The sequence below is a fragment of the Peromyscus californicus genome, unplaced genomic scaffold, assembly GCF_007827085.1.
Source record: "Peromyscus californicus insignis strain IS unplaced genomic scaffold, ASM782708v3 Scaffold_8__1_contigs__length_139910024, whole genome shotgun sequence".
Lineage (NCBI taxonomy): Eukaryota > Metazoa > Chordata > Mammalia > Rodentia > Cricetidae > Peromyscus > Peromyscus californicus.
In genome coordinates, this window is record NW_026294606.1 from 7,682,994 (window position 1) to 7,709,302 (window position 26,309).

Consider the following 26,309-nt stretch of genomic DNA (forward strand, 5'->3'; position numbering starts at 1 on the left):
CCCAGGAGGCCGGAGGAGCTGTGGGGAAGCAGCGGGACTGTGCACACACAAGGCTGTGCCTCACCTCTCAACATGCTGTCTCCCCCAGCCCCTCACCCTGGACGGCAAGGTTAGTCATCTGAGCTCCCCTCAGCACCTCCCACTTCTGGATACAGTGGTTGTTCGAGGCTATCCCTTCCTCTTGCCCGCTCCCTCGGGTTCCTTCCCGTCACAGAGCTGAGGTGCTGAGCTTCAGTCTCTGCACTTGTCACCACTGGTGCCATTAACTGAGTGACCATTCTCTTTCCACCCACAGGGAAGCTTCATGACAACAAAGATATCTGTTACCCAGACCTAAGACGGATGTGTGTGACCCTCTAAAGATATCTGTGCACATGAGGGAAAAGATTTATTTTTAATTGTGTGAATGTATGTGGGGGTATATACATGTAGGTGTAGGTGTCCAAAGAGGACAGAAGAGGGCATTGGACCCCCAGGAGTTGGAGTTATGGGTGGTTGTGAGTTGTAGAACATGAGTGCTGGGAACCCAACTCAGGTTCTCTGCAAGAACAGCATGCACACCTACCACTGAGTCATCTATCCATTCCCTCTGGACAGTCAATTTTAATGGACTGATACAATGTCTATCTTTCTCTAGACTCAAAACTATGTAAGAGAAGAGCCTTCCTGCCTCCACCATCATCCTAGTCCCAGAATTGACTGGTTTTATGCTTTAGCTACGTGTGTGTGTGTGTGTGTGTGTGTGTGTGTGTGTGTGTGTGTGTGTGTGTGTGTGTGTATGCACGAAGTCAAGTGTGCTCCACCTGATCGAGTGAGCCACCGTGGCAGAGCAGGGTGTGGATGGTCAGGGCTGTCTCATTCTCCAGGGGAGCAGGCAACCTTCAGGAAAGACCTGAGTGATGGATACAAGGATTCTGAGCATTCCAGAAGGCATAGCAATAAGGACATGACACTGTGCAGTACTCTATAGACCATGTCTTACCTTACCCTCGTATCCACAAATATCTAACCCAGGAAGTAGGTCACCACCCCATTACATAGAAAGTCTATAAAGTTAAGTCACTACTACAGTCACATAATACGGACCCCAGAGTACTGGGCAAAGTCTAGATGGCATAGGTTGAGGGAGCAGGAAGGAGATCTGAACATGGGTAGGCCCAGAAGGCAGAGCCTGGGAAAGATGCACTGGCTCTCTTGTCAGATACTGGTCTCTGGAGCCGGGAGATGGGCTCCAGCCCCATTGTGGCCTCCCTTCCTGGAGTACCCACCTGATCCCTTGACTGATGGGTCTGTGTTGGCAAGACCAAGTCATCAAAAGCCCAACACAAAGATGGCATCTCATCCCTGGAAGGAGGAAGGTTCAAAGAAATGAAGGGGTACAGTGCTGGGTGATGTGAAAACTGAGGACTCGGGACCGGGTAGAAACAAGTGCAGCCAAGGCTGAGGTTCACACGGCACAGCTGTGTGGGCACCCGAGGGCCAAGGCTGGGGTACGTACCCACACAGCTGTGTGGGCACCCGAGGGCCAAGGCTGGGGTACGTACCCACACAGCTGTGTGGGCACCCGAGGGCCAAGGCTGGGGTACGTACCCACACAGCTGTGTGGGCACCCGAGGGCCAAGGCTGGGGTACGTACCCACACAGCTGTGTGGGCACCTGAGGGCCAGTCGCTGGAACCGTACCAATAACCACCCTTGGAGTTCCTTGCTGACCTGGTCTTGGGGGGCTTCAGGTGTGTAGCAGCTTGCAGGCTCCAAGGAGCAGAACCCATCCCTGACACCACCAGCCAGCACACAGCCATAAATCTCTTTGGTTTTTATTATTACAAATACACCATGGCTCCATCGCACTCAGGAAATCTGTATTCTACATGTTCTATATACCCTTTCTTTTCTACCTGGGCAGGGCCATATAGAAGTGTCCAAGCCATGTGTGGATACAAGACACATCTGACAGAAACAGTTCAACTCATAGCTTATAGTGATGCCATTTCTCCAGCTGTACAAGAGCTTTACAGAAACATGCCAGGGCTTTCCAGAATGTGGAACTGCTTGATTCACATTTGTGAGCTCCAAAATGCTGCAGTTCCCTTTTTCAGGCCCTCTGCACAGTCAGAAAAGTCCATGCTTTGGAGAGGTCCTTTCTGGAGGTCAGAGCCAGGTAGTCTGTATGTTCAGTGGGTCAACAACCATGTTTAGAGGGATCAAAATCTAAAAAACAAAACAAAAACAAAATCCTGCCTCTCCTCTATCCCTTCCCTACCTGTCCAAGGCTCAGATCTCAATACGGTGCAGCCCATGTATGTTGAAGTGTGATTTGGTTTCAAAAACATTCAATGGTCTCTTTGGCAAACTGAGAGAAAGTGGCAGGGAGCTGCTGCCGTACACTCCTCCTTGGTACCTCCTGCTAATGCTTCATCCTCTCCAGTAACCGCTGATAGACAGGAGCTGAAAATGGGAAGCATGAGAGCCAGTAAGATGCAGGTATCCCACCGTCTGTCTGGTGTGCCACCATCTGTCTGGGACTCTTAGTCTTTTTGAATTGGTGATACTAGGGGATGATACTAGAGCCAAATGCATGCTTGGCAAATCTCTCAGCCCTGAGTGATAGCCATGCCCACTTTTCACTTTTACTTTTGAGTCAAGATCTCACTGGATTGATCAGATAGCTTTGAACTCAATCTGTAGCCTATCTAGACCTTAGGCTTGCAATCCTCCTGCCTCAGACTACCAAGTAGTTGGGATCATGTACCATAGGGCCCAGCTTCAGAATCTCATGGGCAGAAGCTGTGAGGCCCCTCTGCCATGTTCTCCTGTTCAGGTACATAGTGGGGGCCCTGGGGTTTGTGAACTTTATGTCTTACTCAGTATTTGATGTTTTGGCTTTTCCTCATCTATCGTCTCGGAATGACATCCTCAGTGTGGGAGCCCGCCAAGCCCTGCGCAATCTTCCCAGGCTCCCTGAGCCCAAAGCCACATCCCCCCCCCCCCCCCCCCACGGGCTGTTGCTCCGCTATCTCCACGCCACAGGGAAGGAAACTAGATTGCCTGTCTGACCCCAGCTGACCTTGCTACTCTGACCCGAGGGCCAGGCTTCTTTTACTGCCCATGATAACAGACAGCAGATTGGCTCTGCTAGGGACTGGTGGGCTCATTAGCCCAGACGGGACAGCAAACCCAGACACTTACCGAGCCTCACGGACCTCTGGGCAGCCTGAAAGAACAAACAATCATGGGTCAGGCTTTCTTTTCATTTATTTTTCCTTTCCTTCCCCTCTGTCTCTGTCTTTCCCTCCCTACCCACCTCCCAACCTTCCTTCTTTCTTTTTTTTTTTTTTTTTTTGAGACAGGGTCTCACTATGTAGCCCTGGCTTGTCTGGAACTTGTGGCAGTCCTCCAGAGAGGGAAAGCCGTCCCTGTGTGTCGTGCCTGCCTAGGATGTCAGGTTTCCTAGTACACATTGTCACTGGACCTGTGTAGGGAGCGGCTTTGCACTTGCCATCCCAACTTAGAGCAAATGCTGAGGTGGGGAAAAGGGAGAGGGACGCTGAGTCCATGGGCCCCAAAGACCCCCTCAGTTAGCTCAGGGGCCTTTGGTTGTACAAGCCCCCTTTCAAGTGAGGGCTTATGTAGAGAGAGGATAGACATTCCTGGGGGACCCCAAGTGAGGCTTTTCCACGGAGACCGAAGCTTAGAGTTGGGGGTGGTGATCAGCTGGAGCATCTCCCAAGAGTAAGAGTACAGAGCCCTTGTGGAGGAGATCTCTGTTCAAAAGTAGAGGGTCATGTTAGATAGAGCTCCAGCCTAGCCTCTGGGGTCAGGACTCAAAACTGAAGCCTCTTCTCTTGAAACCAAAGCTTTAATAACCTACTAACGGGCTTTACCTGACTCAGAGGACCCCTCACCATGCTCTAAGCTGGCAGGGAACCCTGCAGGGAAACTCAGGAAGAGAAAGATTCTGGGTGAGGCATACAGGGCTGAGGCCAGGGAGGCCAGCTCCACACACACTACAGGAGCCACACACTCTGCAGAGGATGGGTAAGCTTTGGAAAACGGAAGACTAATCTGGAGGCCTGGCAGCCAGGTTGCTACAGCATGAACTCTGAGTGAGCTGTCCCCACTAGCCAGGTGGATTCCACGGCGGCTTTCCTCAGCCCACGGCTTTCTGGTGAAAGAACACGTACCCTGGAAAATGCTGATGCCTGTTTGAAGATTTCAAGGGCAGAGTCTGCCAGCTCATCTCCTCGTTCTTGTGGTCGGTTGGCTAGAGAGAAAGAAAAGCCCACTGTCTGCTAACCGTATTTTAGTGGACACACGGCCTGGCCCTGTCTGCCACCAATGTCCTCGTGCACACACAGCCCGGCTCCCTCTGTAACCAGTGTCTCCATGCACACACACACATATCTGGGCCCTGTCTGCCACCAATGTCCTCGTGCACACACAGCCCGGCTCCCTCTGTAACCAGTGTCTCCATGCACACACACACATATCTGGGCCCTGTCTGCCACCAATGTCCTCGTGCACACACAGCCTGGCCCTGTCTGCCACCAATGTCCTCGTGCACACACAGCCCGGCTCCCTCTGTAACCAGTGTCTCCATGCACACACACATATCTGGGCCCTGTCTGCCACCAGCACCCCTGTAAATATACATGCTGGGAAATGTAAGAGTTGGGATAAGATAGCAGGCAACTCAGTAAGAAACACACCCTCAAGTTCTTTAGCGTGTCATCTTGAAACCATAGCTCCTAATTCACTGTCCAGTCAACCACAGGGAGGCCATACTCATGGGCACCATTCATTTAGGACCACAGATTAGGACCTCACCTGGCAGCTGCAGAACACTGTTGATGGCATAGACCACACCATTGGTGGCCATGATGTCAGTTTCGGCAACAGGTTCCTTATTGACACTCACCACATTGTTTTTCTAAGGGAAGAGACAACAGTTGTTAAATGTGGAGACGACTGGCTTCACTGGTTCATCAGGCACCTGCTGACCACACACCCACACTGTGCGTGGGTGCCAGGGCTTCTCTGGTGAGCAGTGGCCCTTCCCCACTGCAGACTTCCACTGCCTTGTGTAAGCTCAGTGCAGTGCGAGCGGCAGGATTCCTGCCCTCACCCAGTGGGGGTTAAGGAGGGAGACTGTCTCTTAACAGAAGTGGGAGCTGAGGTGCAAGAAAGGCCACATAGGCCCTTGAAAATACATAGGTGGAAAGGTCGCCTCGGGGTGATGCTTTCTTGGACAGCCCATGTGCCTGTGACAGACAGGATCTAACGTATGGAACTCAATCCTGAGAGACCCTGAGTGACCTTGACTTAAAGAGATCTCTCCCAGCCTTCCTCCCACGTCTTCCCATGCTCTCCAAGGATCTGATGAGCAAGGGACACCAAAGATCCAGAGAAAGGGGCAGAGAGCCACCAGCTCCTATCCACAGGGATGGCCTCTGCTGAGTGAGGCTACTGCATTCTTTCCAAGGTAGAAACACTTTCAACACAGCTCCAAACCTGAGCGCCACCCTCAACACACAGCCAGAGATGGCTCCCAGAGGAGCGCCAGAATAGAAGGGCCTCTTAAGAGGCCAGTCATGGGACAGCTCAGTGCGAGCCTGGCTTTGGGGGCTGGAGCTGGGGAAGGAGACAGGGGACTGACTTCTCACGATGAGTAACTACTTCCCACTTTCTAAAGTTCACAGTCCACATCAGATGCCCTATTGCCCCGAACATCTGGAAGTTCTTACATCTAACTATAATCTTCCTTGGTATCCCTCAGGAGTTCCTCTTTCCTCTCTGTCTTTGGACAAACCACACTCAAAGGTTCAGTTAGTATCTTAAAAGTTGTGTGCCTGGTGAGGCATGTCCTCGAGATGGCACGGCAGCACACAGCCAACCTTCCCTTGATGTACTCACCGAGCTAACTTCCAGCTTGTCGCCTTGGAGAGACTTCAGCCGCACCAGGGCTCCAATGCCTCCACTAACCAGGATTTCGTCACCAATGTGGTATTTCAGGATGTTGGTAAGTTCCTTGGCATTTGCTGTAAGATTGTGGAAGAAGGAGACACTGTCAAGCACAAGAGTGATGACTGGTGAGGTTAAGGGACAAGGGAAGATACCCATGGTTTCTCCCAAGGACAACCCACTGAACTAGCAGAAGTGTGTACTGAGCACCCACTGTGTGTACAGCTGAAGGCCCACTCTCTGCCTAACGGTCAGCAGACAACTGTGTCTGTGAGCTGGCCCTGTAGCCAGCAGGCAGCTAAGTTAAGCAGGATTCTGTGGCAGCTGAGAAGGAGTTAATCCATACGCCTCTATGAGTATGACTCATGTTTCCATGAGCTAAATATTTGCCTGGAAAGCCAGGGACCTTTCCAGCATCGGCATCTGGGACGCTTCACCATTGACGTGGCTCCTGCCGACTATAACACAGTAGTGAAATATTTACACATTATGCCCTCAAGTGCATTTTCTGCTGGAGAGAGCTATTTCCTGGAGGGAGAACTTGAAAGATTGAACAGCTGTGCTTCGGAGGAGCCATGGAGCCGATGAGGTCAGGGCTGAGACAGTTGATCCCTCCACAGCATCCTTCCTCCCCGGCACATCACAACATTCCTTCCAGCCCACATCAGTTTCTCTGCCAACTGGGGCAGGCATTGCCCAAGTTACATGAGAGGCAGCACCTAAATCTGCCGGCTATCCCCTGGTCTCTGATCCTCCCATAGACAGCCAATGGCTTTTTTCCCTAGGGCTTACATGAGTGGCTATTCCCAGGACCAGGAAAGCCAGAGGAAAATTTAAAACATTTTAGAGAGTTCATTTGGTTATCAACACGTCTATATAGTGCTAGGGCATAGAGCCCCCTGTACCAAGGGACTCCCGGACATCTACAATGAAGCTGGTAAGAGTTCCCCTCCCACAAAAATATGGCCCAGAGGTGCAAAGTCAAGCCAGGGCCTCCTGTCTAGGTCCCCAACACCAGGGCCAACCTTCTCCCCCTCAGGTGTCATTTACCCTACCCATAGGGCTTGGAGGCTGTTTGGGAAGCTTTCTCCACACCCCTCCTCCACTCTCACACAACTCCACATGAGGGAATTTGAGCAGGCACAGGCCTCCTGGGGAGTATTCCGTTCTTACAGGGCTGAGAGGATGGGACGATTATGTACAGACTGAACTTCTCCCCTCTTCTCAGGAACCTGCGTCAGCACCACAGACACAGGCATTTGCTTGGCAATAAATAAAATTAAACAGGACACAAATTTAGTTCCTTGCTGACTGCAACCTGAGCCTTCAATTCTCCTGCAGGAAGGGAGGCATAAACAATGTTTGTTCTGAGGCTGGGCTGAGTTGCTTCCTTTTCGTCCATTCCGTACCCCGGCTCACCTTGCTGGGAGGGTGGGCACGCATCAGAGGTAAAGCCCATCACCCCATCCCATCTCACTGTCATCTCACCACTATTAATGGAACGTGTGACTTGTCCTGTGTGTCACATTCAAGCTGCATCATAGTGAACCAGGAACTGTTGTTGCCAACCTCATTTGTCTAAAGGGGAAAGTGAGGCTCAGAGAGGATCAGCAGCTCACCAGCTCACTCACCTTCTTGGCCACCACCCTCAGCTGAGTTGCCCAGGGAAGGCTTTTTATCTCTGAAGACATTTAATGCAGGTCAGTGGTTTCGTGATCACAGACCCCCAGGGGAAAGCACACCTCAGTGACTAATTTCTTTTTGCTTGGCACTGTGTCCAAGGAAACTGAGGGGCTTCCCCTCTGCCCTCCTACAACCAGCTGGAGGTCAACTGGCCCAAGAGGGGGAAGGAAGGGAGGGGCACCCAGGTACCCCCCTTTGCCGTGGCCCTACTATGAGGGAAATGGCTCTGGCTGTTTTCTGTGTCCTTTGTCCCGAGTCTCCCTGGCTCCTATCCTCACCCCACCCCATTTTCCACTGTTGTCCCATTTGCTGTCCCCTTAATCCTGCCCACATGTCTACAATATGGCCTCACCACCAAGTCCCTTTGTAATGCATTACTTGTTTCCTGGGATGGCCTGGATGGACTGCTATTTCAGAGAAGCTGGAATATCTGCTTAAATTGCTCTTTACCCAAGAGTTTGTTCAGTTCATCTGCAGGCATGGCTTGGAAAGCTTCATTTGTGGGAGCAAAAACAGTGTAGACCCCTTCCCGGTTGAGGGTCTCCATCAGTCCTGCAGACTGGATAGCGGCCACCAGCATGCTGGAGACAAACAGAGAAAATTAGTTTGCTTTTCATGCCCCCTCCCAGCAGGAGCGGAGACTGCTGCACTTCACATGTCTTTACTGAGAACCAGTGCTACACACAGGAGAGACGGCCAGAGGGAAGGAGAAAGGGGAGAACTGGCGTGGCTGACCCAGAGCCTGGCCGAATCAGTGTCGGCTGAGTGTGTGGTCCTGCGGAGCCTTGGGCAGGTGGCTGAAGTCAGTGCCCGGGAAACACTTGGCTTGATAGCACGCATTGGAGAACTAGCAGCTGGAATCAGAGGATCGAGGTAAGAAAGCAAAGTGACACGGTGGCCTCAGCGGCCTATAAATAAAATGCAGAAAGAGGAAGGTGCGACAGGTCCGTAAAGCATGGGCTCTTAGCTCACAGGGGACTTTCTGGTGTGAGTGACACCCTTGTGTAGTAATAAAAATGACCCCTGTACAGTGGGCAGGAGGATTACACTGCTGGCAGGAGTCCTGTCTGAGACCCTCACCCTGTCCGCACCCCAGCCACGGATGATCACATCAGTGTGTCACTAGCGTTAGGTCACCCTCTGGGAAGTAGGACAAAAGAGTTGAGGTCCAGCATGACCACTCGACAGCCCCGGGATGGTTACCTAAAACGACTGTCCCCCTTCAGGACATCCATAACGGTCCCCATTGGGGGGGTCAGCATCCGGTCCATGGTGAACAGGGTCCCATAGCGTCCCCTCTTGTCATGGGCAGCAATGCAGCTGTTTTCAATGCAGAGGCTCTGCACAGAATGGAGGGAGAAAGGGAGGTGGTTGTCCTCTCTGGCAGGGGCCTCCAGTGACATCACCCGCAGAACTGTTTCTCAAGGAAGGGTGGGCATAGCGGTTCTGATAAAATCACACAAGGACTCCATGACAAGATCAGTCTCACAAGACAAAGATTGACAGACGGACTAGAGGTAGTTCACTGTTGATTTAACCGGAGACGATTTCATGCCTGGTTCATTTCACCAGTCACTGGATATCTTTGGCTAAACAGTCCTGTTTGGTCCCAGACCAGGAGCAATCCATGCTCTTTCCTGTCTGATATGGGACGGTCTTGGATCAAAGAGGGCTGAGCTTCATGGGGCTTCTCTTCACAGAGGCCCGGGAGGACCCAAAGTCTCCATGCTCTCCCCCCGTCTGTCCATCTTGCTGGGTCTCCAGTAGCCCCAGTGCTCAGCAATTCAGTTAAGGTTGGAGCCTTACTCTCCAAGCCTGAAGGAAAGGAAGTGTCATCTAGCATCAGGGCCTTCCCAGAAACTGCTTCCCCTTTACTAGAAGCCAGTTCTTACGTAAGCCCCTGGCTATTGAAGACTTAAAAAGAAGAAAGAAAGAAAGAAAAAAAAACATTTTGTAGGGCTAAAGCCAAAGAAGGGGCGTGAGTTAGGACCTAGAACTTACGTTTCGATAAACAAAAACTCGCAGTTTTTTGCCACCCAGGGTGTCCAGTGTCTGTCCATGGTACAAATACTTGGAAGCCAGTTGCTCTTTGACCATATGGTTCAGAAGCAATGTCTTCATTTGGGCATCAATGTGAGGGGCACCATCTGCAAGCGAAGGGGTGGACAGATCCCGGGAGTCAGGCTCCTGAGATGGAGTGGACGATGAGACACACAGAGCAGAAAACCCATCCCCCAGAGGGGAAGGGTGGCTGCCAAAATTCCTTAATATTTGGCATCTATTATAGAAAAAAGTAACTGTAGATGTTGAGGGTGTTTGTACTTTTGCCTTCAAGGGGAGGAGAGGGTCTTTCTTGCCATCCCCATGGTGGCAGCTCAGCTGACCTCTGCCCTTATACACTGGTGTTGACCCTGCAAACGAAAAGCCGAAGCCTGCTCCATTCTCCCGGCAGATGCGAAATACTGAGTACTGAGGAAAAGATTCCCGGTACATTTTTGGCAGTTCCAGATAAACAATGGGTAGTCCAAAGTTTCTGATAGAGTCACATCTGCTTTGGACTATGGTGGGCAGAAGGTTCCAAGGCCGTTGTAAATCAGGGCAAGTGCTGTAGGGATGTGACAGCTGTCCCAGAGACAACAGAACAGCAGAATGTGTTCCCCATGTTACCTTTGAACACAGAATTCAGCGGGGCCAGGAAGGTCAAGTGCTCTTTTCCAGAGATATGTGAGCTGAGGCCAGCTTGTCTGAGGAGGTCAATGGCTGTGGACACGTCAGATTCTGCAGCCAGCTCAAGAAGTGTCTTGGCTACAAGAAGGAGAAATGGAGTTCAAAAGGTAACAGGGCCATGTGTATATGTCACGGTCCACCCTAGACAGAAAGGACATTGGCAGGAACCACAGTCGCTTGGTAGCAGGCAGCACAGTCCCAGGCTTGGGACTGGCTTGGCCCGGGCCTGTTTGACTGTGGAGAAGAGGCAGCGTGGCCTGTGTGGCCACTCCTGAAGATACTCCCATAGGAAGAGACTGGCTTCCTTTCTGAATGGCAATCAAAAGTCCATCCAGCCTTCTTCCCTTAGTCAGTGGCCTTGGCTTCTCTAAGGAGAGAAAATGCTACGACATTAGCAAATGGCCTTTTGGGCCCAACCACAGGATGCAAACCAGAAAGAGCTCTAGGATGGTGTCTCATTCCTTCCCCAGATACCCTAAAATGTTCCTGGTTGCCTCAGGACAGTGTCTGGATCACATTTCCCATAGACCTTAGGTTCATGGTAGGTACAGGGCTGTGTACTGTACCAAGGGCAGGGAATGGACCAAAAGATTGCTGGATACCCCTGGCCCTGCCACCAGGGGTGTCTGAAGTGGGAGGAAGCTGGGTAGGACAGAGGCCCCTGAGGCTCACTTACCAGAATCTGGGATGAGCAGCTCATCAATGAAATGGATAACACCGTTGGTGGCCATGACATCTTTGTTGGAGATGACAGCCTTCCCATTGATGGTGAGCATGTCTCCACTGCAGCCCACCTCCAGTGTGGTGCCCTCTAGGGTTTCCATGGACACTCCAGCGACAATGGCCTCGGCACACAAGGCTGACTTCAGGATGTGGTTGTTTAGCAGGTCTGTGGCAGAACAGGACACAGGTCTAGGGCCTGCCATGGCCTGTCTGTAGGGGCCGACTCCCAGTCTGCCTGTGGCTGAGGACTTTGCTGGGGTACCACAGGGACCACATCCTCATCTCTTGCCTACCACTGTCTAAAACCATTGGGACTCTGTGGTCAGACTGCCTGAGTTTGAATCCCCTGGCTGCTGATCCTGGGCCAGCCACTTAGCCTCCTTGAGTCCCTTGAGTCTCATCTTCCTTATGAGTAAACAGATGAGATTGGCATTGTCTCTTAGATCTGAAATGCAAGCCTCTCTGTGACAAAGAAACACCAACCATTAGCTCACGAGCACTGGGCTTCAGGGTGAATTCTCCTAACGGCCAGGGAGAAGGGGAAACCTCCACCAGGCCCACCATGGGTCTTTTATGTCTTAGGCCTTTATAAGACATTAGTAAGAATGAGGCAGGAAATGATGAAAACTGCCCCAAAGGAGAGCTGTGAATCACTTGTATGTCTTGTTTTCTGGCTTATGTTCATCTTACCCCAAGGTCTACTGGTGGCCAGGATCTGTCGTAGAGGATGGTGCAACCATTGCTCACTCATATGTCTAGGCGCTACTTTGGAGGCATGTGTTGGGGCAGTCATAAGGTGAAGCCTCCACACTCACACCTCTAACAGATTCTCAGGGTCATTTAGGATCCCTGTGCAGAGTGAGCAGCAGGGACCAGTCAGGACATGCCCTGCCCTCTCCCCAAGTCCACAGGTTCCCAGATGCTGCTCTCCAGTGTCACCAAGGTCCTTTGTCTCAGTTTCACCACAGAGGGGAGTTTCAGTTTATCTTTGAGTGTGGGAACCAAAACTGCCCTCTCACAGTTAGGAGGAAGCTCTGAGGCTGACAGAGGCACCAGAATTTTGGAAACAGACTCTGAGAACCAGTACTGACCCAACTCAGTCAGTAGAGAAGGGACAAATCTGTGCCAGGCCAAGCAAGGTGGTATGCTTATAATCCCAGCACTCAGAAGTAAGACTGCCTTGAATCTGAGGCTAGCCTAGGCTGCACAGTGAGCCCTGTCTTAAAACAACAACAAGACACCACAGGAATGAGGCCTTTGGGGGACCATGCTTCTTAGAGAAGTAAACTGAAGTCCTGGGGTGGAGTAGGGGCCACACGGGTGTGAGAAGAGCAGGACCAGAAGTCAGGCTTCAAACAAAATATGCCAGCCCAGGGCTGCTTCCTGCCTGTCTGTCAAGCACCTAGAGACAAAACAGGGCACTGTTGATGCAGACCCCAACCCTCTGCCTTCAAGTCTGTAGCTATAGGAGCAGAGGGCGGGCCCCTGATTTGAGCAAACTGGTTGTTGCACAGAAGAAGCAGATAAGCAAAAGGCCTCTATATCTTGGGTCTGTAATTGAGTTCCTATATCAAGGACTATAAAAATGCCCTCTGTACAAAAGATTTTTTGATGCATGTGATAGTTTTGATGTTGAATGACCCCCTCAAAGGCCCATATGTTAAAGGTTTGGCCCCCAGGGTGGTACTATTGGGAGGTGGTGACAACTTTAAAAGATAGGGCTAGTGTGAGGCCTTTAGGTCACTTAGTGCCCAACCTCCAAAGCCACAGGTTTGAAATCCATGGGGTCAAGTGATCATGAAATAACACGTCTAAGATTGTGAGCCAAAGGAAACCTTTGCTCTTTGTAATCTGGTTCTATCAGGCATGTGTGCAGAGATGCAGCCACACCTCTCCCAGAAGCTTCCTAGCCCTGGACACTTTGCTCTTCCTCACTGCACTCATCAGACCGTCTCAACAGCTTGTTTGAAGCCTTCTGCCTACCAGACTTTAACGTCCTTGAAGGCACACTTCGGGCTGTACTCAGTGCGGAGCACCAGTTCTCAGGCCACAACAGGTATTTTAAAGGACAACACTCCTCTAGGCACAGCTCCCATCTGTGCTTTCTGAAGTGTCTCTGTCCTCCCGTGCCTGGCCTGAAGAGTTTAAATGCACAGGGTGCCTGTAAAGCACTAGGCATCTTACATGGTATACTGCCAAGGTAGGTGTTAATGAAGTCATGCCTAGTGACGTTTGGGAGGAAGAATGTGGACCTTACACGGTCTAGAGGTTTACTGGGCAGCTTAGTGCTAGTGATCCTCCAGAAGTCCTAGAATTAAAGGGGGTCAGGTGAGGTAAGAATGGGACCACTCCTAAATCTACCTTCCACGCCTAACTTAGGAGCTGAAAGATGGAACCAGCAATGGAAATCAACTGACCATTACTAATTCCTAACTATTATTTTTTGGTTACCCATAAAGCCCTTGGCCAGACATAGAAAGACATAAAAGGTCACCAAGATGATTCCAGTTGAAGGATGCCACCGCCAACCACCCACACCCGATTCCTCCAAGCAGTGTAAACATCACCCATCCACCTGACAGTTTTGGCCACTCCAGTTTTGTTGCCTTTATTTAGTCAGGGTCAGCTGGGGACCCTCAGAACTGGCTCTGCTTGACTTCCACAGAGACATGGCCACGGAGAAGAACACAAGCCAGGGTTGCCGTGGACATCCTAAAACTGTGGCATTAGCATAGGCCAGGGCTCCATTGGGCTGCTCCAAGGAAGCAGCAACATGAGCTGAGGCTGCTCACCTCTCAGGGCCTCTGGGTCACCCAGGATCCGGTTCAAGGTCTCAGCAGGGATCTTCTCAAAGGCCTCATTGGTTGGAGCTAAGAGTGTGTAATGACCATCACCCTCCAGCAGGGTATTGAGTCCTGATGCAGCCACAGCAGCCTGTGTGGGGAAGGGAGAAGTGTTTCCTAGGCCCGCCTGGCAAGATGCACACATCCTGGCTATGCCTCTCTTGGGGACCCAAGACACTTAGAGAAGTCCCAAGTGAGAGAGGAGCCTGGCTGAAGTTCTATGTCAACATGGACTCCACAAGCCCTATGTCAACATGGACTCCACAAGCCCCGGCCTGTGCTCCAGCCACACTGGCTATTTTTCAGGTGTTGATGGATTTGCTCCATTCCACCTCTACGCCTTTATCCAGTAGTTCCCTCCACCTCTCTTTCTCTTTCTTTGCTTCTTGGACTCCTATTCCTTCAAACCTTGACCAAAATGCCATTCCTCTTGGCACAGGTTCTCAGAAGACAGTCAGCCTGACCCTCATGTCTCCCAGCTATAATCCTACAATTAGTAGTCATCCCTCCTGAGTGATTATGGAGGGTAAAGATCCCATGACTCAGGGTTACACAGCATCCAGAACAATGTCCTAACAGCAGCGCTGCTTCTCACTGCTCTCCGATAGAGAACCTCAGCCCACAGGCTTCCCTACAGCAGCGCTGCTTCTCACTGCTCTCCGATAGAGAACCTCAGCCCACAGGCTTCCCTACAGCAGCGCTGCTTCTGCATTGGGGCTGTGTAGCCTGGGCTGTTCTCATCTTTCAGCCTCTCCACTCAAAGCATTTCTTCCAAAGAAGCCTTCCCTGGCCATCCCTCTTGGGCTACACTGCCCACCCATCATTCACTTGCTGACTCTCCCCAAGCTCGTCACACTGTCCTGCCTTGTTCACATCTCATCTGTCTTCTCAGAAAGAATAGTAGCCATTTGGTTCACTCTGTCCCCTGGCACCTAGGCCTGGGAGTGACAGGGTTTAAGAAGCATGTACTAGGACACATGGGTATCAGGGAGGGCTGAAGGAATAAGAAAGAGGAAATCTGTTTTTTTCTGTCAATCCCAACAGTAAGGGGAAGCTACTCAATAGGACTCTGTGCTGATAACGAAAGTTTGAGCTGTCAAATTTGGGGTAACAGTCCCTTGAAGACCCAGAAGAGGCAGGGAGAAGCCGTTAAAGAGCTAGACTCCCTGGGGCCTCCCTCAGCCAGCCAAGAGCTCTCCCCAAATGCCAAGGCCCCTCTGTACCCATGCTGGTGTGTGTTTGTCTCTGCATTGGAGATCTCCAGGGAGGGGCTGTCCCACTCCCACTGTGTACTCTGTGGTTAGGAAGTTCTCCTTGAATCAGGCAAAATCCCTGACATGGCAGCCTCTGCCCACTTCCGCCTGTGTGGCCAGTGCCAACAGGAAACCGCTGGCCTTTCCAGTTGTTAGACATATGCCTTCAGCCAGAGTAGTCAGGGGCGGCTCAGGAATCAAGATTACACTCTGAGTCACACCAGCAGCCTCTCTGCAAGGTCTCTGCTCCAGAAGACAGGGGTATGAGGCCCCAGGCTGGGGACATATGGTGTAGAAACACCACACCAGCTGATGAGTCATTTGTAATAGTGTCCTGTGTGGGAAAGAGCATCAGGAAGGAGGGCCCTCATACTTCTGGATTTTGCAGTTCAGCCCTAAGGCTCAGAGGACTCTGTCTACTACTGTAACAGACCACTGGATTATCCAGAATAACCAAAGAAAGGAAATCTTTGCAACAGGGGCATTGCTTGGAGTGGGTCAAGCCCAGTACTCATTAGGATCTTCTCCAAGTAACCACATCTGGGACATCCTTGGGTCCTTCTACAGAAGACACCCTGCCAGGCCCCTTTGGGAAAGCCAACTGTCCCCAGCATGGGGCTCTACTCAAAGTAATCCCTTACCCGAAGGGTCTCAAAGGTGTCTTCAATCTCAATGATCTGCTGAATATTGTTGGTAATGGTGGAAATGACCTTATCAATGAGATGCACCACACCGTTGGTTGCATGGTGGTCAGCTTTCAGCAGCCGGGCACAGTTCACGGTTACAATCTGCCCGGAGAAGAAGCAAGGGTGAGTAACACAAGAGGCTCCAGGAAGGGCAAACTCCAGGAAGGGCAAACTCCAAGAAGGGCAAACCGTGGGTCCACAGCTAGGAGCAGAGTGGGAGGGGGGAGGGTCTGTAGAGAAGACCCAGGAGGCAAGGGCTTGTCACAGTTTATCACACCACAGGACAGAACCCAAGAAAGAAACACCCCAGGTGGGCCAGAGGAGGGTTTGCTGTGGACAGAGGACAGTGCTGGTGCTGGGTAACTGGGCATGCCCCTACCCCGTTGGGATAGTGATGGATCTGGATGTTGGAATTCTGGTACATGGAGGTGAGGGCCATGCCATGCTTCAGCTCATCGGTCAGGACCCGCCTATCCACCATATGGTAGCGGAGGGCGTTGAGCAGTTCGATGTTGACGTTGCTTACCAGGGAATCCAGCACTTCCTAGAAAGAAAGGGCATGACAGTTAAGAGACAGCAGCCCTCTACTCAAGGGAGAGGCCCCGGCTCCAAGTGGACCAAACCCCTCTTCTGCCAAGGGCCCCTCCTTTAGTAAGCATCAGTGGGCGGATGAGGCCACTGGAAGGCACCTGGGGAGCCCCGCTTTAACTTTCCCTCAGGGGTTAAGGGAAAGGGTGTCTGACACAGCAGGAGAACCCTACTGTGTGACCAGGTCTCAGGAGAAAGGTGGTTCCCGAGCAGGAGGCTGCTCTCACCGCAGGCAAGGAAGCCCAGGCCTCGTTGCTAGGGGCAAAGATGGTAAAGCTGCCGGGTCCCTCCATCTCAGGCCTCAGCTTTTCCGTGCGGTCTGTGTACAGCTGCGTGGTGGTCGATCCGACGACTCCCAGAGTCTCATAGAGGTTAGAAAGCGGGAGAGCTGCAGAGGCAGAGGACAGAGGGACGGCTGTGAGCCCATCCTACATACACACCTACCCGGTTTCTTTGTCAGAAGGGACGGTGGGCACAGCTGCAGAGCAAAGGGAGGGGCAGGTGGGCGGAGAAAAGCCCAGGCATCTGTTGAATGGTTCGTAGAACCACTCAGTGAGCCAAATGCCCCCTGTGTGGACCAGCCTAGTGGGGAGTTTCTAATGGTTTTAAGCACAGCGGAGCAAAGCTTCTGCTCCTATGTGTTTAGATAAAGCAGGTAGAAACAAGAGGGAAACTCCCAACTGGTCTTATAGATGTCCCTCGCTATTGCCACTTATTCCCCAACAGCTTTGCTAGTGTGAAAGCAGTGTAAACCTTCCGGGTCATTTGTGTGTTTTTCAGGAACTGCCTGCAGTTGGAAATGGCCCTCTTAGATGGCAGCTGGATGTCTGTTCACTTTCTAAGACAGACTCACTGTGTAGCCCCAGGCTGGCCCTCAGCTCACAGTGATCCTCCTGACTCAGCTTCCTGAGAGTTAGGATAGTAGATGTGTGCACATACACAGACTAGTGTTCATCCTTAAATAATCTGAGACTACCACCCCAAAGTTAAGTCCCCCCATAGGCCAACACCCTTAATCCTTTTGATTTCTCCAACTGCCCTCTGCTTTGCTTAGCAATGCCATGGCACCAGCCACCTAACTTCATCATCATCATCTTGACACTAAGTCAAATTGCTTTCTTTTTAAAATTTTTGTTCATATCTTAATTTAAAAACTATCTTGAATTTCAAAGCTAAAACAAAATTCAAACCCTGCATAATTGCCTTGTGGCACTAAAGGTTCTGATATAATTCACAGGTATCACGCCATCTTTGGCTCAGTGTGGCCATTTGTGGGGCCCTTTGTTGCCTATGGGTAAGCCCACCTAGTCTGCTGTGCTCCTCCTGCTGGTCCAGAGGCCAGAGACCTGTTATCCTGGCTGATCTCCAGCAGGGCTAATGAGCACCTGAAGGGCTAACAGGTCACCCTTATTAGATGCTCCGAGGATCACTGCCGGCGACTGAAGGCAAGGTCAGAGCCTGCAGCCACTGGGAAGAGGCTAGACAGAGTGGAGTGGACTTTTCTCCACCTGCTTGGTGAGGGTCAGGAGAGGTACTGTTTTCATCTCCCATCCTCTGCACCTCATGGCTCAGTGAGCACATGGGAGGGACAACTCATCCTTATGCCCCCGACTCTGCTGTGATTCTGCTGCCTTTTGCAGGAAAATTCTTCCTCTTGCCCTTCCGTCCCATCCACCCACAGGCAGGGCCTGGCTCACTCACCTGCTGGACAGCCTTTCTCTCCTGGGACCTTCTCATATCCAGGACAGCACTCATAACTGATGACTCTGAAAGAGAGATACAGGCATATGTCCCTCAGCACATCACTCTTCCTCCCAGATGTCCTCAGGGCAGAAATGTCACGGGGACGACAGAAAACAGGCGGCAGGCACAGCACCCTTAGGACAGCGTGTGCTCTATCATGACTGTCCTGATCAGTGGCCAGGAGCACCTCACTTCAGCCTTGTAAAATGTTTCTGATGGTTACCAGCACCAGCAGTCAACTGACTGGGAAACCAGGTGAAGGCGGCACACTCAATAACCCAATCAGAAACATAACTCACCCAGCAGTGACCTCCAACAACCATGCACAGGAAACGGGATGGATGGTGTTCTGGGGAAGGAGCTGGGGGGACTAGAGAGCCCTGTGTGGGTTCTAGCTCTGAACCTACCTCACCCCTATGGTCCCACCTCTTCTCTGGGTCTCAATACACATGCAAAATGGATGTGTGGAGGGTGGAGGGGCTGTGGTTTCTGTCTCTCTTCTGCTATTCTAGAACTTGATTTAATAACCCAAAAGGCAGAGTATGGGTGATCATTGTGTTCTCTTGGTTTTTACTTTCAAATGAAAATAGAGTGCCTCTTCATGAAGGCACTTGTTTTGCTATTTATTTACATTAAAAAAACTTATTAAAAACATATTTACAGTTTCAAATTTAAAGTATCTTAATGATTATTTATAAATTACTCCCCACCTACCCTCACCTTCAACCTCGCCATTGTCTTTCCAGAGGCCCCAATAGCACCAATTTGCAAGATCCTCTGCATTTGGATGACACAAGACATGCAGGGCACTTAACAATCATTTCTTCAGAAAACTAAAGCCTGTCTGCTCTCTCCTTCCAAGGAGCCCATTGTGGGATGCTGGCTGCTGTCTGGACTTCACAAAACGTGCTTCAGCCACCCCGATACTCTGAGGAAGCCACAAAGCTGAGAGAGTTTCAAATAACATCGCAGCTAAAGGAGCCTGAAGCCCTGTGCTCACGGCTGCCCACAGATGTGCAGCCCCCTCCTCCCCTCCCCCTCCCCCAAGGCCTGGAGCCAAATGCAAACAATCCAGGTTGCCCCTCTTTCTTGTATCTTAGAGATTTGCCAGTCTTGTTCGTTCAGGGATGACATCACCAGAAAGGAGGCAGGCAGGCGGGAAGAGATGTGGTGCTGCGGGGGCGGGGGGAGGGGCTGAGGAGACTGCTGACTCCTGTGAATTCATTTGGAATCAGTTCAGGAAAGACTCAGTTAAGTGAGGATGAAGCATGGTCATCTGTCACCCAGGGGAGGTTTCAGGTTCTCAGACCGCCAGGGAGCTACAGGTGTCACTTGGCTAGACAGACGCCACCCCCTAGACAGAGGAACAACAGGCTACACATTAGTCCGTGTCCTGCTCTCTCCACCCTCTGGCATCCTGCTCTGCAGCACACCTCCCATCTCTCCCTTCTCACCTTGAATCCCTGTACTTAAAGAACTAGACAGACATCAGGGCTGACACTGACCAACCCACAATGCTAGCTTCTGAATGTGTGTCATCTCTGCTGCTGAAGAACTTGCCAAGGCAGAGTGGTGTAGGAGAAGCCGTCCTGGATGAGGAGGCTCACCTTAGGATCCCTCCATGACTAGGGGGGTAACCTTGGGAACCCACTTCTCTCTGTGGCCTCTATTTTCTGAACCACAGAGGGCAGCATAATTAAAGCAGCTGCTTTACGATCCAGGGAGATCCCCAAGCTTTAAGCCTACAGCATCAGGACCCCGTACCCCGACGCACGCACGCACGCACGCACGCACGCACGCACGCACACAGGATCTTTCTCTGATAAATTCCAAGGCTGGATGGCAAGACGGCTCAGCAGGCACATGCTGTCAAGCTTGATAGCCTGAGTTCGATCCTCAGCCCTACATGGAGGAGAGAACCGATGCCCCTGGGCTGTCCTCTGACCTCTGCATGAGTACACACACACACACACACACACACACACACACACACACACACACACACACACACACACAATAACTAGAATAAATAAATGCAGAAATATGCAGAAATAACACCAGGGTTCTATGACTGGAGTTGGGGAGGTGGAATCAGATAAAGCCATCGCCTCGATTCAGCTATTCTCCCAAAGTGCCGATGTGGAATTCCACGGAATTAGAGAAGAAGCATTTGGGAAAAACTATCCTATCCACAAAGTGCTCTCTGGGTCCCCTTGGTGAACATGGCTGTTTCATGTTCCATGGCTTGGAGCGCCCACAGTCTCTATTCACCAAATGTTAGCTTTCTGAGTTCTAGTCCCCCTCCCCCAAACCAAAGGACAGCTGAACATTTTGGGTGGCCTCACCAGGATTTCAATGAAGATAAAAGAAAATAAAGTCCTCAAAGTGTATGTGTATGTGTGTACCTGTGTGTACATGTATGTACAAGAGGGTAGAGAGTGACATGGGGGAGAAGTGGAAAGTTGAGAGGCTGACGAGGAAGGGACAACCTAGGCAGAACAGTCTCAGAAGGACAGACAACTTAGGATAGTCAGAAAGCAAACTGTGGGGTGGGATGGGCCAAGTGGTCCTTGAGAGCCTAGACACATGGGGGATCCCTAGGCTTCCCCCGTTTTAGCAAAGCTAGCTCTTTGACCACTGCTCTTGACCAAGTGCACATTTGGAGGGAGCAGACGGATTTGGTGCGGTATCCGGAGTGCTGAAGGCAAGGCCTTTCTGGTGGGCTCGCTGCCCCTGCCCTCACAGGGCTGGACAGTGCCCTGCTTTCACATGGGCATGGCTTCTGTGCCACAGTCCTCACAGCAGAGGTTCAGTCTCTAAGGCTGTGAATCCTTCTCCAGACAAAGGCTGTAACCAAGCACAGCCCTCTGTGAAGCCTTTTCCAATCCTCTTGCCCTGGAGACTCTCCTTCCTGGGCTCACGGCAGCCATTCTAGGTATCTCTCTGGGAGTACAGCTCTAGGCCATACTCTCATTTGAGGACATCAGCCTTCTGTGCTGAGAAGGCTCTGCAGTTGGCAGGTTCCATGCTCCTAGCTAGACAATATAAGCCCTTTTCAGAACCAGCCAGCTCTGGCCCAGGGTAGCAGGGACAACTGGGACTGCAGACAGAGAAAGCAGCTGACTGGCACATTCTTGACCAGGACCTTTTGAGCTGGCAGTCTCCACAGTGAACTCTCCTACCCTCTCTGTGCCCTGCTCCATTCTACATAGGCTCCCCCTGGAGAATATACAGACTTTGTAAGAATAGAACTTAAGTCTGATAACACCTCTCTAGACCCAGCAGAAATGGATGGAAACTATGGATGCCTCTCCTTGCATATCCCCAGTTCCCACATGTCCCTTCACAGGAAGGACCAGGCTACTGGTTTCTGCATCTTGTCTCGTCAGCAAGATTCTGATTAAAGGCTGCCATAATACACAAGACGGTGCCCTTTCCCATGCCTATCTAGGGTTTTCTCTTGGATTGGATGGGTAGAGTCTCACTAATTTCTCCCCAAATTTATTTTCCACTGAGCTAATACAAGCTTAGAACATTCACTCCCCAAAATGTGCAGCATGGGTCTCCTGCTGTCCTAGCTGTAAGAGGCAGGAGACTGACCACACTCAGGGAGAAGACGGAGTAAGGAATGGAGACCGAGCAAAGTCTCCTGTGATAGGGAACACTCATGGCGTCACTCTGCCTGAGATGAACCGTAGAGCAAACACACACTCACGGCATCTAGATATTGGCATGCCCCATTGACTGCCAGCCTGGAGCGACTCATTTTCTGCATGCCATTCCTTGGACAGAGGCTAAGCTGATTCTTGAAGTTTCCAGTAGAAAATTGGGTTTTTCCTAACCAACTGTGCCCCAGTGAAGGCCTCTGCCACAGAAACTTTCAGAGCCTAGTGCGTTGTGAGGTTTATGGCATTTCCCATATGGATGGGAGTGCATTTGGGTGGCTGTTGGATGCTGACTGTGTCCCCAGATCCCACACTCGTTGTCTGTTGAGAAGTTCTGGTTCTCAGTTTCATGTCAGTCATCCTAATGACCATGATACTTGAAGAAAGCCACTGGGAGGTAACAGTGACTCTGGCCCAAAGGGCATCTCTGACTCCAAGAGGACTTGTTTCTAGGACCCTGGCTACAGATGTGGGGCTGTAAAAAGAGACGTAGGACAATCTACCTAGACCCTAGCCTGCTCCCTTGGATACCTGTGGCATTGCTGACCCTAGCTGCCAGGCTTGCTTCTCCAGGGGATGGCACAAAGTGGCCAGACCTCCCCATTTCTCAGTGTATGACTCTCAGTAGGTTGTGCAGGCTTCTGGAGCCTCAGTATTCTCATCTGCAAATGGGCTCTTTTTGTTTTTTTTCTTTTCTTTTCTTCTCTTCTCTTCCCTCTCTCTCTCTCTCTCTCTCTCTCTCTCTCTCTCTCTCTCTCTCTCTCTCAATAATCCCCCACTACTTGGTCAGAGAATGACTATGGGAACGGAATGGGCAAACATACAGGAACTATTTCAGTGCAGTGGTGTGTTCTGAGTGCTCAGTGTGGAGCTTCTAAAGCTGATGAAAATAAAAACGCCCTCACAGAACTGTTAAAATAGAAGCTCAGTTATAATCTAACATAACAAACACAACTTCATTGAAAGTAAAGCCCTCCATAAAGCCAGATGATCAAATCACATCCTGAGGGCTATAAACACAGCAGCAAGGGTTGTTATTAGTTTCTGATACCTTGCTGTGATAAATTACCTAAAACTCAGTGGCTTAAAATCCTACAAACTTATTGTGTTACAATTCTGAAGGTTAGGGTCAGAAATCGGCCTCATGTGTCTAAAATCAAAGGCCATCTTCCTTTTAGAAGCTGCCAGGATGCTCCCCTCTCTGCCCTTCAGCTTCTGGAGGCTGCTGACTTGCTCAGCCTTTGGTGACATTGCTCTAGATGTGGATTTCAGCACGCCCCTTTCTCTGACTCTCTTTCACCTCACCTTTACAAAGACCCCTATGATCCCATCAGATCCACCGAAGGTGGACACCCCAGTCATGTCTGTGAAGTCCCTTTTTCCATGTAAAGGAACGTATTTACAGGTTTCAGATTAGGATGTGGGCATCTTTAGGGGGACCATTTCCCCACATAGTACATGGGCTCATGAAAATTCTCAACAGAACAAAATTCCACACCAGCTAAGCAGACTACTAGTTTACAGAATGGTCTAGATCTAGAATTTTTAGAAAGCATTGCCTCATGGGGCATTTGGAGTATGCTCAGTCTCTGTTATCTTAGAGCAAGTTATGGATGGGGACAGGAAATACGCACAGGCGTGGTCTGGGGACAGTGCGGCCTGCTTCTGACCACCACTTTCCCTCTTGGAACCAGGTGAAGGGATATATGGGAGGGAGAAAAGGAGGGCTTCTTTGTGCCAGAATGACATCTACTAGAAGTAGACCTTCCAGCTGACAGGAAAGTGCCACCATGTCCCCGATGGCTTCAGGACATGTCCGATTTCTGCTAATGCTGAGGAACTACGTTATGTAGCTGAAGGGCAGAGTAACACCAGGAGCTGGAGAAACAGGAGTGTTCTGTCAGTTCCTCTTGGCTCCAGAAAATGGCTTCTCACCTGTGAGCCATGCTGTCTGCCAGGGGGGCAATTTGAAGACTTTGGGATGGACTGCTGCCACCCCCACCTGCTGGCTTCCACAGTGGCCCTCTGTATCACTTCAGGATGCTGTAGCTCCAGCCACGGCTATGACATCCCTGTATGTCAGCTTCAACCTGTCTGTTGAGCAGACCCTCATCCCCTGGCCTCAGATAAGAGGCTTCTGTCTAGATTCTTAGAGCCTAGAGCCACACATAAAACTTTTATGATTCCCTATCCTTTTATGGTTGCCTGAAATCACAGAGCAGGTACTGTCTGTCAGCCACAGGTCTATTGTCTGTTCAGCTATTGCATCACTCTGGGGCTCTACAGCTCTGAAGCAAAGGCTGAAGTGAGCTGCTAAGGAGCAGAATCCACTCAAGCCACCAAACAGGAGTCCTTTGCTGACCGACCAAATCCTACAGTAAATCAGTGGGACAGCGTTCGCTGCTTTGACACACAGCACCAAAGTCTCAGATTCTTCTCTCATTGGGAATGCAGACAGCGACTGTTGGGAGACTCAGTGGCTTCACTGATGTGGCAGGGACCACGCTGAGTGTGGCAGAGCCACCCCCTACCCTCTGGAAGACAGCACCCAGAGCCTCACAGGCACAAACAAGGGGTTCTGGGCTCCTTGTCTGTCACTAGGCCTGTTTCCATGTCTCTGGTGACCTCACATGGCAAAATCTTTACCTCACACTTGGTGCTCATCATCTGTTTTCGGGACCAAAATTGCCTTCTGGTCTCAGAAGTACATACTTCTGCTGTAGTCCGCTGGACATCTGGCTGAGAAAATGCCAGTACCGGTGCTGGCTTGTCAAGACAGTACTCTGTCCCAAGTGCCACACTTCTAGTTCCCACTCATCATCAACTAAGCACCCCTAGGGACCCAGTCTCCCAGGATGGCATTAACTCCAGCCAGTACAGCCCCCACCGAGCACTTAATTGTGGCCATATCAGGTCAGAAAATAGCTCCCTTGGAGACCTCCCTCCTATGCACACTGCTCTCCTGTGAAGCTCTTAGTCCTTGAGGACCACAGAGATGAGGTCCATCTCTCCCTCTTCCCCTCTTTGTCTCCTGGGTCTCTTCCAAGGCAGCTCCATCTCCTGAGGCCAAGGCCGCACGTGATGTTCCATCTGGGATCATAAAGTTTTTTTATCAGTCCATGTTTTCCTCAGTTCACTTACTCTTTTTTGAGGCTTCCCAAAGCCCCAACCACATTCAGGAGTTGGATGTGAATATTTTTTCCTCTTAGCTTTGTGATCCAGGTCAAAGCCTGGATGGCCTTGGACCTTGACTGACCCCCACTACAAACACCATTCTTCCATCCACAACCCCATCCATCTTCCCCTTCCCAGAGCTGGTGGCCGGTGCCTGCCACCCCCACCTCCTACACTCACTGGGGTGAGAGGGCTGCCCCACTACCTCACTGTGCTCTCAAAACCAAATCAGGTTGGAGGAGAGGACTCTACCCAGGACAGTCTGCCAGCACCCTCCTGTGGCTTGTGCCTCATCCTGGCACACAGAGAAGAGACATGGGTAGAAGTCAGTAAACCAATACAACTCACTGTCAACATCATGTGTCTGGGAACTCTCAAGGAATGCCATCAAGCCACCATGAATTCCTCAGTCAAATTCCATAACACAGGCTCATCTGACATAGCATGGCAAATGCCACCCTGTGGCCAGCTTGCCACAGGTGCCCTGTAAAACCCGAGGCTCTGACATGAAGATCTGCCACTTGGCACCAGCATGCTGGCCACCTTCTGAGAAGCAATTCTGACTTCACATTTAATTAAGCAATTAAAGTTTGAGTAGATCATGTATGTATCTATCAGTACTGGAGGGAATTGGTTTTTAAAACTTGCGTGTCCTTCAAGGATGTTCCTTATAGAATTTGCATAATCTCTTTTTGTTATAAACAGCACGAATTTCTGCTGAGCATCTGTTCACTGGATCTGAGAGGGGTCCCAGCTTCCACCGTGCTCACAGACTGGGCTGTCCATCGGCCATGGACTGTTCAGAGGCTCCCAGAGAGCTGCTGGTCTCACTCCTGCCCTATGAAACCAGCATCAACAACTGCTGAAGGTAATCTGAGCCACACACCGCGGTGTTCATTTCAACGAACATGTTAAGGGAACAACATTTTTCCCCCTCTCAGCTGGAGACAGTTGCTTGAAAGTGATAGCATAAGGAAGACATTTTAAAACTCTCTCACACTGGGGCAAGTTCAGGGAAATCTTCCAGTTTTGCTGGAAAGAGGAAAGTCAGGCCCCCACATAGCTCAAGCGCTTTTGTACGGCACATCTTCTCTTCTGCGAGAGTCAGTTCTGAGGTCCACTGATTGTCAGTGCCAAAGCTGATTAGGTTTCCCCAGAGTTCTGTTAGAACATGCATTCAACTGCTTCCCCCAGGCAGCCGGGCAGTGAGGGCAAAGGCTACCTCCCTCCATGAAGAGAGGCACCCACAAGGCCTACTGTGACC

The 26,309-nt window shown here is 50.9% G+C and overlaps 1 protein-coding gene across 1 annotated transcript in view; it reads right to left on the reverse strand.

Annotated features, from left to right (window-relative positions):
- Positions 1-1,800: 1,800 nt before the first annotated feature.
- Tgfbi (transforming growth factor beta induced) overlaps positions 1,801-26,309 on the reverse strand; it is a 30,017-nt gene continuing 5,508 nt past the window's right edge. Inside the window, exons 3-17 of the mRNA XM_052729053.1 lie at positions 18,165-18,229; positions 16,691-16,851; positions 16,255-16,419; positions 15,831-15,977; positions 13,886-14,027; positions 11,047-11,259; positions 10,311-10,448; positions 9,645-9,790; positions 8,847-8,983; positions 8,094-8,224; positions 5,913-6,037; positions 4,827-4,929; positions 4,184-4,263; positions 3,189-3,213; positions 1,801-2,447 (exon numbers count right to left, since the gene is read on the reverse strand). Of these exons, the coding sequence (XP_052585013.1) occupies positions 2,407-2,447; positions 3,189-3,213; positions 4,184-4,263; positions 4,827-4,929; positions 5,913-6,037; positions 8,094-8,224; positions 8,847-8,983; positions 9,645-9,790; positions 10,311-10,448; positions 11,047-11,259; positions 13,886-14,027; positions 15,831-15,977; positions 16,255-16,419; positions 16,691-16,851; positions 18,165-18,229 (1,819 nt within the window). The 3' untranslated portion in view covers positions 1,801-2,406. The remainder of the gene's footprint in view (positions 2,448-3,188; positions 3,214-4,183; positions 4,264-4,826; positions 4,930-5,912; positions 6,038-8,093; positions 8,225-8,846; positions 8,984-9,644; positions 9,791-10,310; positions 10,449-11,046; positions 11,260-13,885; positions 14,028-15,830; positions 15,978-16,254; positions 16,420-16,690; positions 16,852-18,164; positions 18,230-26,309) is intronic.